General features: G+C 30.6%; 1 protein-coding gene across 2 annotated transcripts; it reads right to left on the reverse strand.

Moving 5' to 3' along the window:
* Positions 1 to 1,267: 1,267 nt before the first annotated feature.
* On the reverse strand, positions 1,268 to 8,718 carry LOC141678998 (endonuclease 4-like). 2 transcript variants are annotated; one of them, XM_074485471.1, is made up of 9 exons: positions 8,488 to 8,718; positions 7,565 to 7,739; positions 6,806 to 6,913; positions 6,676 to 6,731; positions 5,911 to 5,994; positions 5,166 to 5,258; positions 3,686 to 3,753; positions 1,975 to 2,048; positions 1,268 to 1,653 (listed from the first exon to the last, which is right to left on the reverse strand). In XM_074485471.1, exons 1-9 carry the CDS (start codon positions 8,587 to 8,589, stop codon positions 1,484 to 1,486), a joined length of 930 nt encoding a protein of 309 aa, XP_074341572.1. In that variant the 5' UTR covers positions 8,590 to 8,718; the 3' UTR covers positions 1,268 to 1,483. The 2 variants fall into 2 exon arrangements, with proteins under 2 accessions (XP_074341572.1, XP_074341571.1); XM_074485470.1 differs by having other exon boundaries at positions 6,806 to 6,916; positions 8,488 to 8,717.
* Positions 8,719 to 14,482: the final 5,764 nt, after the last annotated feature.

Raw genomic sequence — 14,482 nt, forward strand, 5'->3', positions numbered from 1 at the left:
GAACATGGTTTATATATGTGATTGAGACATAATTAGTGAGAGGAATTGATGTATGTATAGAAAAATCAGCAGTTAATAATTGTTTCCATGATTCAAATAATAAATTAATGATTTTCTAATCATAAAAAAATCAATTATAGCATGAATTATGGACATGTATGATATTTTTTGGATTATTGATTTTGTAAATCATAAAAAGAATCAATTAGAACTATATCTATATTTTTGCAAGGTGTTATTTGCTAATAAATAATTTATATGACTATTTACTCTTATTAAGGAGAGGAAAATAGAGAAGGACATTTTAAGTAAATTGTAAAAGCCAGTGCTAGTAAATATTAGGAATATATTAAAAATTCAGTATGATACATACTATAGATTGTATGTATGATGTGGTGTGCAACAAATTGTGCGATGAAGAATTATGTTTACAAAGAAGAATCAAAGAAGAATCGGCAGAATCATGTAGCTCTACAATCAAGGAAATTGAAATACATTCGATGATAATTGTGATGATAATTGTGATCAGACATTCCTTTTATTCTTTGCAGAATAACTGTGATTGATGTCATATTGGTAGTTACCATGTTGAATTAATTCAAATATGTTGAATAGTGAATATGGAATATCCGGAGCCCATGGATAGTGAATATGGAGTATCCACTAAATATAGTATTGTTTGTATTGATAAATTGAAATCGGATAAATCCATGGGTTGTAACTGGGTTGGATTATTAAAATGGATCATATATTTTGAATTTTGGATCATGGTACATGTTATACGTACATAAATGGTTTACATCTAAATTAAATTCACGTTCTTTTTAAAACAGAAAATTTTGATTTCTATTATTTTTTGAAAACATCTACACGAGACAGTATACAATCGAATCCTGAAATTATTTTCCTTGGGCATTCTTTAAAAAGAAGAGTTACATTGCACTTGCATTTGGTTGCAATTTTGTTCACGAAATTTCTATTGTTTTTTTAATTACATCGAATCATATGTCAATCTTTTACCTATAAACACTATTCTGCCATTCATTAAATTTATTGGATCCAAATTCTAATTCATGTTTTCAATTCTTGAGAAAAAGTGAATAAATTTATTCTACTTGCTTGTTTTCAAATACATACAAGACATGCATCATGTTCTCTCAACAATTCTTGTTTAGAGACACATGCCAGCTAGACACAACTTGTATGGGGAACATACTAGACAAGTGGGCAGACATCCTGTTCTTGTGACATGCATTAGCTAGCCCAGTAATGTAAATCATATAACACACTTATACTCAAGATTTATCGAAATAGATAATGTGAGAATACAACTGTTGTGAAACACTTCATTCAAATCAAGTCTAACTATAATAGATTATTCTCAATTGTTAAGTCATCTAATACACGGGGATACAACAAGGATCATCACAGTTTTCTTTATTTGTTGAAATCTTACTTTAGAGTGGATGTAGAAGTAGAGGTCTTACACTATTTCAATATTGTTACTGCTTCTATGTCCACCATTATGCATATTCAATCTTGTGAGATCGCTGGGGTTTGAAGTGAAGATTCGGTTAAGAGTAGCAGCCAAACGGACCCCAGCCTGAGCCAACCTCTTCTCCGCAACAGGCAACCGAGAGAGGAAGTACTCATCTGCGTCACCATTGAGAAAATGCAGATATAGTTAAACATTAAGAGTGGCCCAATTGCTTGAGTATGAAACTCTTGCACTTGCGTTGATCGACACAATTACCTTATAGTAAATATAGTTGCTTAAATTTCAGAAATAATAGGAATTGCACAGTTTATCATTAAACATTGTCTATGTGCTGCATGTTTCTGTTTTCTTTTTGTACAATTATTTAAAGCAAATGATTTCACTTGTTAATTATACATTTGATTTAGGAAAAGAAATCATACACGGTATCGAAACACAAATATAATAAGTTTACTTCAATAATTAGATGTGTGCACCTCCTAAAGTGGTCCCAGGTGTGGCATTTCTGTAGGCAAACTTGCAGGCCAACTCAATGCTTTCAGAAGCATACCTGAAAGAATTGTTAACTATTTATGTCTAGCAGTTTTCAACATATTTAGTTATAAAATGATCGACTGTCCTATGTGCATCATATTTTTTTCTTTAATCCATCATTATTCATGATCTTTCGAGGGAGACCTCGATAAGAGGAAGTTCTCATATGAAACAAGAAAACCTCTTAAGTTTAAGAAAGTAATTTTTAACTGCACTAACAATTTAAATAACAACTTAAATCATGTACCTCAGGATATGAGGTTTTAAATCTATTAAATCATGGTGTGATATATTAATAAAACAATAGTCAAAGTTTAATCAATTATAGTCCTAATCCAGAAACAAGTGTATTGAACTAGATCACAGAACTTTAGAACCACGTCATACTCAGCTACCCGACTCAACAAGCAATAAGACATCAGTAAATTGCAAGCAATATGAATATCGTGCATATCACACCTGCCAATCTCTGCAGTATTAATATGATCTTTTCATGTCATTTTATTGCACTTATTATATCCTATATATAATTAGTGTAAGGAAGTTTAGGTGGTACGGGAAGATGGTATGGTCGTCACCGTCAATATTGTAAATTCCTCCTGTTAGTAATGTAAATTCCTCCTATTAGTATAGTGTCCATTGTTTAGTTAAAAACAAACAGCAGCAAAAAAACAATTTAAAGTGTACTAGAGTTGCAAAACGAAAAAAATAGAAATACAAAAATCACAAAACAAACACTAAATAAAAATTTAAAAAGAAGCAAATAACGTTGGTAAACATACCACAAAAATTAGTTTTCCTATAATAGAAGAATTCACATTTAATTGGACGTACCAAAATTCACCCATATATTTTCTATCAAAAAAAATTTAATATAAAAAAATAGAGAAAAGTAAATTGAAATTCGAAATATTCACCATCTAAAAATTATAGAGTGAAAAAAATAAGAATTTAATTAATTAAAAATCACGTAAAACATAAATTTATGAGTAAAGCAAAAAATGATGAATTTCTTGCAAATAAGAACAGAAATTTCAAAAAAAATGAATGAAAATAATATATAAATTATCCCATGCATCGCACGGCTAACTATATATAATTGATGTAAGAGAGTCAAGTGGTGGCCAAAACGTAATCATTAGATGGAGTAAGGAAAAAGGCAAATTATAGTTAAATAAATATAGAACTAAATGTTCAGAAAAATATAATAGCGAAAATTGATTCTAATAAAATATTTTAATATTAAAATTACAAAGACAAATTTTTTATAAGAATACATAATATTTAAAAAATTCAGTAAAACATAATTATAAATTAACCGTGCATCGCACCGGTATAGAGCTAGTTTATTATAACAGTGATAACAAGAAATAACTAGGTTTGACTTTTGACTCCTGCAATACCAAGTAATGAATTTGTTTGAAGTACAAAATATTCTGAGATAAGTATTTTGAATTCTAAACATTTGACATTGCGTTCCTGACAACCATGTCATATTATCATATGTTTTTTTCAAAATAAATATATACGCTTGTGTGAGTCAGGCTGTCAGTTTGGTTATTTACATGATTTTGTCCAAAGATGAACAAAAATTCACATGGAGGCGCTGCAAAAGCAGGTTGATTCAAAAAAATATGAACCAAAAATACTTACGGGTCTGGACAAACCACATGATCAGCAGTGCAATTGCTCCAAGATAAGCTGTCGGTAAGCCAGACACCCTATATTCATTTCAAGGATAATTAGAACAAAGGAAATGAGAGTGCAAGGCAAGTAGTAAACTGGTGAAAGCATGCGCACATGCAAGCAACTCCAAGAACCTAAAAAAGACGAGGTAACTAACTAAGTTAGACGTAGAATCATGCATGAGTTTTCTTACAAATAAAACTATTTTAACTAATGTAATTATATGTTCACATGTTAACAATTTAATTTAGTGAAATATAAGACTAACACAACCTCATCTTCATTGTTTCCTAATAGACGTGAGTGTTCCGATTATTTTCCCTCAGGGAAACTTGCCTGATTGCAAACTAGTTCAGGGATCAACGGAAGAATGAAGAATCAAATTACTATATATAAATAAGACTAATATCAGATGTTTGATTGCTAAAATTACAATCCTGGAACTATATTCCCAAAATTATATTGCAGTGGATAATAATCAAATGACCATGAATTGTAGGCTAAATAGTCTAAAAAATAAAGTTAAACCTTCTATTAAAAACCTACATATGAAAGTATTTTATCTTTAGAAAAATATGTTTCATTCTAGCAAAAAATACAGAATTAGATATGTTGTTTACTAAACCTCAAAGAAGATTAAGTTACTACAACAATCTCTCTTATGTATTATAGAGATAATAATATCAATAAGGAATCAGTTGATTTAGCAAAAAAAAAATAAGGAATCAGTTGATGTAAGTTATTCATAACACTGGAAATCACGTGCCTGATGTTAGTATTCTAATGGCTAATAGAAGGAATCCGATATCATTTGTGGGCTAATTTGATACATGCACCAATGCTTCATTTATTGCTAAGATGATCAAATGACCTTCATTTGATACATGTACCTTCAATAAGATCTGCTAGACTAAAATGACTTGATCGCTCTAGAACAATACCACACTCCATACATTATACTCCCATCACTAATAGTCCTCGGGGCTCAAATTATTAGTCCTTTATAATATGTTAACCTTATGTCCGTTTTATTCATAACAGTGGGTAGGACAGTCTCATTCCCTCTAATACATGGTTAAAGGAGGTGTTATTAAATCACTTTCCCTTTTAAAAAGTCAATTTTAATCCCTTTTAATCAGCTGACTATAATTTTAAGTTAGTTTTTCCAAAACTAAGAAGGGATAAACGTTTTGAAGGATAATAGTCCTATTCCAAATTTAATCCTTTGCAAACATAGCCTGAGGAATAATATGTGGGTGTTACAATTCAACAGATCTAGCGGGGGAGGGGGGGAATTTAAAAAAGAAGAAGAGGAATGTCCAACTTCCTTGTACAATATTAAGTTCAAGTTCCTGGAGTTCTATTGCACTCTTAATTTAACAAATATACGTAACTATTGCAATCACAATTTCATATCGAAACAGAATTAAGTACAAAAAAAACATACTGTAATATTGCTCTGAATAGCTTGTATTAAGCTAGAAAGATCTGAATTGTAGAATGTCTTCAAGGAGGATTCAATCATCATTGTGTCCCATACCTAGAACAAAACAAAGTAACTTATTAATATCTTTCTATCCCAGGAAAAGGATGAAGCAAAACACAGGATTGCACATGTACACACATCGCGGGAAGCACCAACGACCAAATCAGTAAGTCAAGCTAAAGATTACTTTTTTCTTAGCGAACAAAAACTCATTCAGTATTGAACCTTTACTTTTCTTTTTTCCGAGACCGCGTATGATAAACCCCCACTTCTAGATGAATTAGTCTCCATTAGCCTAGTCAAGTATAATATAATAAAGTGAACTATCTATTCTAGGTGTGATTGCTGACTCCAATGGCCAAAGCTCGGCAAGCTTACAGTAGACTGACTTCTCCTTAATCTTCTAGGGCATTAAATGTTATTCACTATTATAGTTTTGGTTATGGCTGGGATCAAATTGTACTTCACATATTTAGGTATATCTATTATTTACTTTTCATTCTTCTGTTTTCGGTTAAATTTACAAGGCTACTAACAGAATAAAGTACGTTTTACAATATTTACAAATTCAAGGCAGTTACTATTGTTCTAAATTATAGACTCAAATATTTAAAAACTAAAATAATGAAACACGTGATGTACATTGATAGATTTAAAAAAAATTAGCAAGAGAAACAGACTAGTAAACAAGTTTACAGTCACTTGCATGATGCAAATTGGTTTTCCTCCGATACCAGCGGACGGTGATTGTGTTTCCTCCTTCATCGCCAAGGAAGCCAACATGTAGAGGCTGCCATCAATAAGCAACATGTTAAACCCTACCATGCATTTACTAATTTTAACTCTGTTGCTACATGCTCCATTCCCTCTCTAGAATTGATTCTACAACATCAATGTCTTAAATCCTAATATATCTATCTGATATCTTTACTCATTCACAATTGGTGATTGTATATGCTTAACACTTACGAGTGGGATATGCTAGGTTGTTTAGTTTGGTTTACATGGTCAACAATTAAGAAGGGGGGAAATTTGAAGTCTAAATTGTTTAATTATTTTACAGTGTTAAATATATATAAAGCAGGATTCAATTATTCAGATCTTTAGATGTGAATTTCGAGTGCAGTGGGAAACTAGGCTGCAGTTGGTAGATTTTTAGGCTCTGAAATCAAACTTGTACCGAAAAGGCTTACAGGGTGTTAAAATGGATAACTAGAGATAGATTGAAAGAGATTGTACAAGAAAGAGAAACACCAAGTGTAGAAAGAAATGAATGTTTAAAGTCAACACTAGGCTTCAAGAAACTTTGATATCAACACCACATGCCCTCAATCTCAATTCATTCTGAGTCTTGAAATAGTTAATTACTATATATTATCTTTGCATAATAGTTGATTATTGATATAAACTTAGTACAGAAAAATTATAGTTCTGTAGAAGTTCTAACACTGTAAGAGCTTAAAAAATTAACCTGATGGACATCACCAACGAAATGTGATAAGAACATAAGTGCCTCCGTCAAGTTGTCTGCAATCACCCACTGACGTGTTCAATTTGTTTAAGGGCATTAGTTACTAACCTAATTAATAAGTGTGACTTACTATTCATTTTTGAATTCAAGTCATGAACACCCAATAGAAGTTGCTCTGTGTAGTTGTGAATTGCTCCAGTAACACACCGGTCTTTCCGTCCAACAGAATCATGGCAATCTCCTTACAGATGAAAGAAGACTCCGGTATTAAGATACTAATGTAAAAAAAATTAAGCTTTTTTAAGCAATGGATTAACATGTCTGAGTTGTACAACAGAATATATCAGATAAATTTTCTCAATGATCTATTAACTCGATATATCAAACTTTGTCTACATTTTAATCAATCATTTCAGGGGGTACCCCCAGTGCCTCAGGAATGAAATGGTAGCAACATAAAAATTACAGGTTCAACTAGTACATTTCACATTGTAAAGCTTTTTTTTTTTTTTGACGAACACATTGTAAAGCTTTTGTGTGTTTAACAAGTAGATATTATGCACTTTTAAGTTCTTAAGATAGTAAACTACAAGATTTTTAATCCTTTACAAAACAAAATAAATCATACGGCTAATAATGCAACAGTAAGAAAATTCAGGTCGAAGTCCTCTGGCGTAAACCACTAGGCATAAAATGTAGGCTTTGCAGCTACTATGGGTTCACTACTTGTCCACGAGTTATAATATTAAGCAGAAATTAATAAGTCTAACAACATCTGATATCTTATTATTGCTACCTGCAATAATTGTGTTTACAAGCATATATAAATTAGAATACATACTTATTGAATAGCATCGGTAAACATTACGCAAAAAGCATATGTACTTACTACAGTATTTATAGTTACACCTGAAATCAGGCGTGTCCACATAATGTAATGGGCTACTCCAACGCATATGAAATCGAACCTCGTCAGCCCAGGAGCAAACAGCTGCTAGATCACCATCTGCATATTCTGGGAGCAATGCTTTCACTGCAGTCAGTGCATCTTTACTAAGGAACCCCTGAGGCATCCATAATGTTTGGCATTAGGTCCCAGATAGGTAATAAATTCCACTCCCCTCGCAACATAAACATGCAAATGAAAAAAACCAATCTGTCTTCTGTAGAACCTAGTTACACTTGATGACAAATACATCCAGTAACGACAAATTTCCTCTGAACATGTCGACTAGCAAAAAAAGAAAATATAGCACTCCAGTAACAAAGAATCAAAGTATGTGTTTCCTAGTTCTTGTAGCAATTAGGGAACATTTTGTCCCTTTTTATCTACCGTTAGTCACATTATGAGATATTACCTATGAAAAACAGTAATCCCCTCTTATTGCCTACTAAAAATTCTAACGCCAAAAACTACAAGGAAGTATGTTCAATATTAGGTTCTTGCTAGCAAATACCAGAAAAAAACACAGCAAACTAACCATACCCCCACCAAATTTCTGCAGGTCAGCATTACAAAAAAAAAACAATCTTATACACCATACACACAAAAATTGTATATCTAATAACAAGAACCTCAACCTGACAATTAACACTATGATGTTGTATATCTGTACACCAACTATTTAACTTTGCTAATTAAAACCCCTTAAAGTTCATACTTTCTCAACTACACAGTAATCATGTTTAAAAGTACTTCAAAAACATAACTAGATAAATAACCAAATTATCTCTGGATGTCGAAAGTTCGAATCTTGACAAAAGTGCGAGTAAAGAAGCAATATATTCTTAAAAATATAATTAAAAGGTTACCTGGGCAATTTTACAAATTGCAAAATGTCCTTGTTTTCCCCAACAGAAAACACTTGGAAGTAATAGCAGAAAATAAATTCCAGTATAAGTCAACATACCCATGTTTGATCCAATTTTTAAAAACCAAGAAGTGTCAAAATTAATATACACAGCTAAAATAACACAAGATGAATAAGAAAAGTGAGATATCTTAAGTGGGGCTTGCTTTGTAGTTAGCTCGGGGTTTTTATGTTTTGTTATTACATATTGCTGAAATTCTCTCTCACCCGAGTGATCTGGGGTGTACACGGTTTGAAACCCTGCCAATCCAAGTCGAACCGATCCTATTTCGACCGAACTAAATCGATTTTTTTTAACCCGATATATAGTTGGGTTGAAAAAATGTCAACCCGATTTAATTGGGTTGGATATGGTTTTCGATAATTTTAAACCAATCCAACCCAACCTGATTAAAATATATATGTACATGCTGATAAATTAATCCAAAATTATGTTTAGGTCATTTACATAGATCCATATATCTCTAATTCTAAATGTAACTTATAATCTCCGTGTTCATAGTTCATTTCGTAACAAGAATAGATGTTTGATTATTGTTATATTTTTTGTTTTTATGATTCATTCCAATATATAAAGCGTAAGCAATATTATTAGTACTTTTGATGTCGAAAATTAGATGTTTAAGACTATTCAATATAGAGGATTGTAATATTGTTTTGAACTATTTTCAAGTGTTTTAAACTTTAAAACCTTAAGTTTTATTATAATTTTTTATATTAATTTTGTATATTTAATAAACCGATCCAAACCGAACCAAACTGAAGTATACAAATTGGTTTGGGTTACAAATTTAAACGGTCTGGGTTGGGTTGAAATTTTGAAAATCCGAATTAATTGGATTGGGTTGCTAAATTCTCCCAACCCGCTCAACCCGATCCGTGTACACCCCTACTCAATTATATGATGACATCCCGACCCTATCCTAAGTATAAGATTATTTTATTTGTGTTATCTATAAATTTGGGTCCGAAATTATATTATTCGGATATAAATTCATCCAAATATCCGGATTGAAATCAAACATGTGTCTATATCGTTTTTTTTTATTTTCTAACCATGAATTTTATGATTCACCAAATAGTAGTTAAATATAATCCACTAATATTAGTATTGTTTTTATTTCAAATATTCAAATGATTATTATTTAGTATAAAATAAATATAATACTATAAAATAATATTTTACAAATTTAAACTTATATACGAATATAAAATTAGAAATACATATATAATTTTTCATCGTTAATAAATCATTTTTTTCTGAAAATTTAAACTTATATAAAATATTATAAAATTATAAATGAATATTTATTTATAAATGTAATGGGTTAAAAATATAATCTATACATGGGTTCAAATCGAATATGAATCACATATATTTTAATTGGATCATTTTATAAATAATAATATGAGAACTGCTTTGAGTGGGTATATGAATGCAAATATCTGTGATCATATTCATTCGGTCAAGCTAAATTTTTTTGCCAAATTAAAATCTTTTATAAAATCAATATGAGATATGTATCATATTTTCGAGTTATATATAAACCGAGATATGATATAATTCAAATTAATTTACAACCTTAATTCTACAAGTCTCTGTAACTGTGAACTCAAGGGGTGATCGCGGGGTGCGGTTTTTTTCTAACCGTAAAGTAAACCGCACGTGTAGTTTGATCAAATTTCTAAACTGCACCTGCACCATATAATTTCAAAAATCGCATAAAACACCTGATAAAAATGCGGTGCAGTATGGTGCAGTTTATGCGATTTATTTATTCAAAAAAAATAATATTTGCATATAAATATAATAAAAAAATAGCTAATAAAAAAGTTAAAAATAATAAGTTTTAGATTAAAAATTAAAATATATCAGTTATTTGTAATATGTAAACTAGTATTTATAACACAAAATTATAGAAAACAAAAACTGAATCTATAATATATAAATGTATTTATATGTATACTATAAATATATATTAGAAATTATAAATAATTTTATATATATAAAATTACAGTGCGGTGCGATTTGAATCACATTATTAAAATTTCACCATAAATTATATCCGCGTGATTTGTCAAAAACTCAAAATATAACTGCATCTCAGAAAATTGAAAATTACATTTTTTGAACATATACTTTTTAGAGCTGCTAGATTACACTAATAATAAAACTTTACGTAATATATATACTGTAAACCTAATATGTGCTTATATCTACGACACAATTACACAATCAATCTAAGATATGTTAAACATGGTAATACAATGTATATCTTATAATTAATTGCTACAAATGATAAAGTCCTACAGTGACATATCTCTGCAAATTTTATCCTTATGTGATAGTGTAAATCATCTCCTGATTTCCAGCTTGATAAATAAGATGTAGCAACAATCAATATATGAGTAATTTGTAAAAGGGACGGGGAGGTAGAATGCAAATTATAAGAACAAAAGATATAAAAATTTCAGGTAGTTTAGTTTTTTGATTTGCCACCTGAATTATAAATTGAAGAAATAATCTACGTAAATTACAAGAATTTCACAGATGTGTTTTACAGTGTGTTTCTAAGAGATAGTGCTCTCAACTAAGTGTTGTGCAAGACATGCCCCTATAATAACAAGACTAAGTCACATTGAAATCTTAAGGTTAAGTTGTATGATAATCTATATTTGTACTCTATATTGTATTCCTTAAGTCTGTAAAAGTGTTTAGTAGATTAGACTGGGGGATTTTTCTGTGAGCAGTTTCAAGTTAAGGAATAAATTATGGAAGAAGATCAAGTCATGATCATGCCTCAGAGAAAAAATGTAGAAGTTTGGAGCTGAATAATGTTGTTCTAGAAAAAATGTTCAAGGTCAAGATATCGACAAGTCACAGATCAAGGTATATCGAGAAATCATTCGAGAAGTCTAAAATTACTTGAAGAGAAGTCCAAAATGTCTTATAAAGAAATCTCAGAGATATCGACAAGTCAAATGAATATGTAGAGAACTGGAGATATCGACAAGTCATTTCTACATATAGAGAACTCAGAGATATCGACAAGTCAAATGAAGATGTGAATAATTGGAGATATCGATAAGTCAATTTCTCATATAGAGATCTCAGAGATACCGATAAGTCAAATTGTGTATATCTATATGAGGTCAAATTTCTCATATATAGATATCTCAGAGACATCTATATGAGAAATTGACATGTCGATATCTCCAATTCTTCACATCTTCATTTGACTTGTCGATATCTTTTAGTTGTCTACATGCAGAATTGACTTGTCGATATCTGCACTTCTCTGAATATTTATTTGACTTATCGATATCTCTAAGACTTGTCTATAAGCCATTTTGGACTTCTCTACAAGTCATTCTGGACTTCTCAAATAACTTCTAAAATAACTTCTCGATATAACTTGATATGCGACTTGTCGATATCTTGACTTAGAACATTTTTCACAGAACAGCTTTATTCAACTTCAAGCTTCTACACTTTTCTCTGAGGCATGATCATGGCTTGATCTTCTTCCAGAATTTATTGCTTAGCTTGAATTTGTTCACAGAAAAAATCCTATATTCTAATCTTCTAACAATTTTACAGACTCAAGAAATACAATACAGAATACAAATTTGATTATCAAACAACTTAATCTTAGGGATGTCAATGTGACTTAATCTTGTTATTGTACATGCATGTCTTGCACAACAATCTCCCCCAATTTGTGAGAAGATTGCTTATCACAAGTTCATGCCTGATAGCAAGCTAAAATCAAATACATAAAAAATTGATAGAATGACAAATACAAAATTTGTACACTAAGTAGTTACATCAGTTCAAACACTACAAACATTATGTGAATTTTTCATAGACTGGTTCTTTCCTAATGAGGTCCTTGAGATTTATTAGCACTTGAATTTTTCATAGTTTGGTTCTTTCCTAATGAGGTCCTTAAGGATTCCACTAGTTTGAGCCATTCATCCAATGAGTAATTGTTAGGTAACCAACTCTGAACCTTGAAAATATGCCAACTTGAATGTTTAGAAAGTGTCCATCTTTTGTGATTCCACTCAGCCCCCTTGCCTTAAGTTCATTTGACCTTTGTCCAAATATTTCTATCTCCTTGGCATATTGCCTTTCCCTTTTGTAATATTCGGGACACAGCGTGTAATTATTTTTATTGATAAATAATTATTATGTGATTTTTGTTGAATTATTTGATGATTGGTGTTGTTATGTGGATGTTTATGTGGTAAAGTATAAGTATGTTAATTTTATTATGTCTAGAATAAAATATAGATAATTAAGGTATTTTTCTGGTAATTTTTGGAGTGTTATATGATTTTATATTGATTTATGAATTTATTAATTATTTTCTGAATAATTACAAAACTATTTGCGTCGGGCCAAACACGGGTCAAACCGTAATCCGGATCGAAAAAGTCAAAACATGGAAAATATCTGGAATTACCAGATTAGGTTAGGAAGGAGTTTACAGAAGAGTTTCAGGTTGTAAAAATATAAAAACAGTTGAGGTTGGACGATTCTCGGCTTTAGAAAATTTTTGATACGATAACCCTGTTCGATAACATTATCTTCGTACAAAGCGTTTTATATATCCCGGTTTTGGTAATTATCCAAAACCTTTGATGCTTATCCAAAACAGGATAATGCTTATTCAAAACAGGATAGTGTTTATCCAAAACGTTATCCGACATGATCGTTTTTATAGTTACTTAGCGGCTAAGTAACTTATTTTTCGATCCAAAACGTATTAATATTCCATAAATATAAATAGCCAATACAATATTGTATTTTGTACAGATAATCATTTGTAAACAGTAAAACTATATAATTTCCAGAGAAAAACTTTAAAATTCATCGCGTTCTTCATAATCAAACGAGGATTAGTAGGCATTATTGAACTCCGATTTGAGCGTGCCATATATCAAATCGAAGCTCTCGAAAAGTTCTTTCATAATCAATCATCCATTTCAGTGCAGAAATCAAGGTGATTTTCTTATTTAATTATTTTAATTTGAATTATTTAGTAATTAAAATATGAATTTTTGTTCTTGATGTTGTTTGTGTGATTTGATGCTAGAATCATGTAGATCTTTTCTTCCTGGTCATTTTGGTATAATATATGATGAATTTGGAGTTCAATAACATGTTCAAAACGATGTTTGATTCTCAGATTATAAAATTAGGATTTATAACTTTGAATGTTCTTAATTGAAATTTAGGCATTTCTTGTTTAGGGGTTATTAGTTGAAATTGATTGCATGATTAAATAGATCATTTAACCACGAATCGAATGGTGTCATCGAATTTAACAACTGATTTCTGGAAAGCCTTGATCGGAAAATGGGAACAGCGGCGGCGGAAATTTTCCGCCGGGTTTTCCGGTTGATTCACTGATTTTCTGGTGATTTAATTCGCATGATTACGTTCCTAGAAGCTTGTACTTCATCCCCTGTTAATCTGGAGCATTCTTGGGCTGTTTGAGTGGTGGCCGGAAAACCTCCGAGCGGCGGCCATGGTTGTCGGCCGCCGAAGGTGGAAGGAGGAGGGAGGTGGTAAAATTACCATTCTACCCTCCCAGTTTGTAAAATGTTATAAATCAGTCCCTGTTATTTTGAAATCTTGCAAAATTTGTATTTCTGTTTTCAAAAATTCTAAAAATTATATTCCTATTAATTTTATTTTCATAAAAAATATTTTTAATTATTTTAAATTCCAAAATTCATTAGTTAATTATTCTGAAAATTGTTTTCAATTCTAAAATAAATTTTAATTAATTATTTAATTAATTTTAGTTGATAATTAATTATTTAATTAGTCAATTAATTTAAACATTAATTGATCAATTTGTTACTCCCTAACAATACAACAAAAATTATAGGGGGGGTTGAATGTAATTCTGGCTTCTTTTGAG

This window comes from Apium graveolens, chromosome 8 (assembly GCF_009905375.1).
Source record: "Apium graveolens cultivar Ventura chromosome 8, ASM990537v1, whole genome shotgun sequence".
Lineage (NCBI taxonomy): Eukaryota > Viridiplantae > Streptophyta > Magnoliopsida > Apiales > Apiaceae > Apium > Apium graveolens.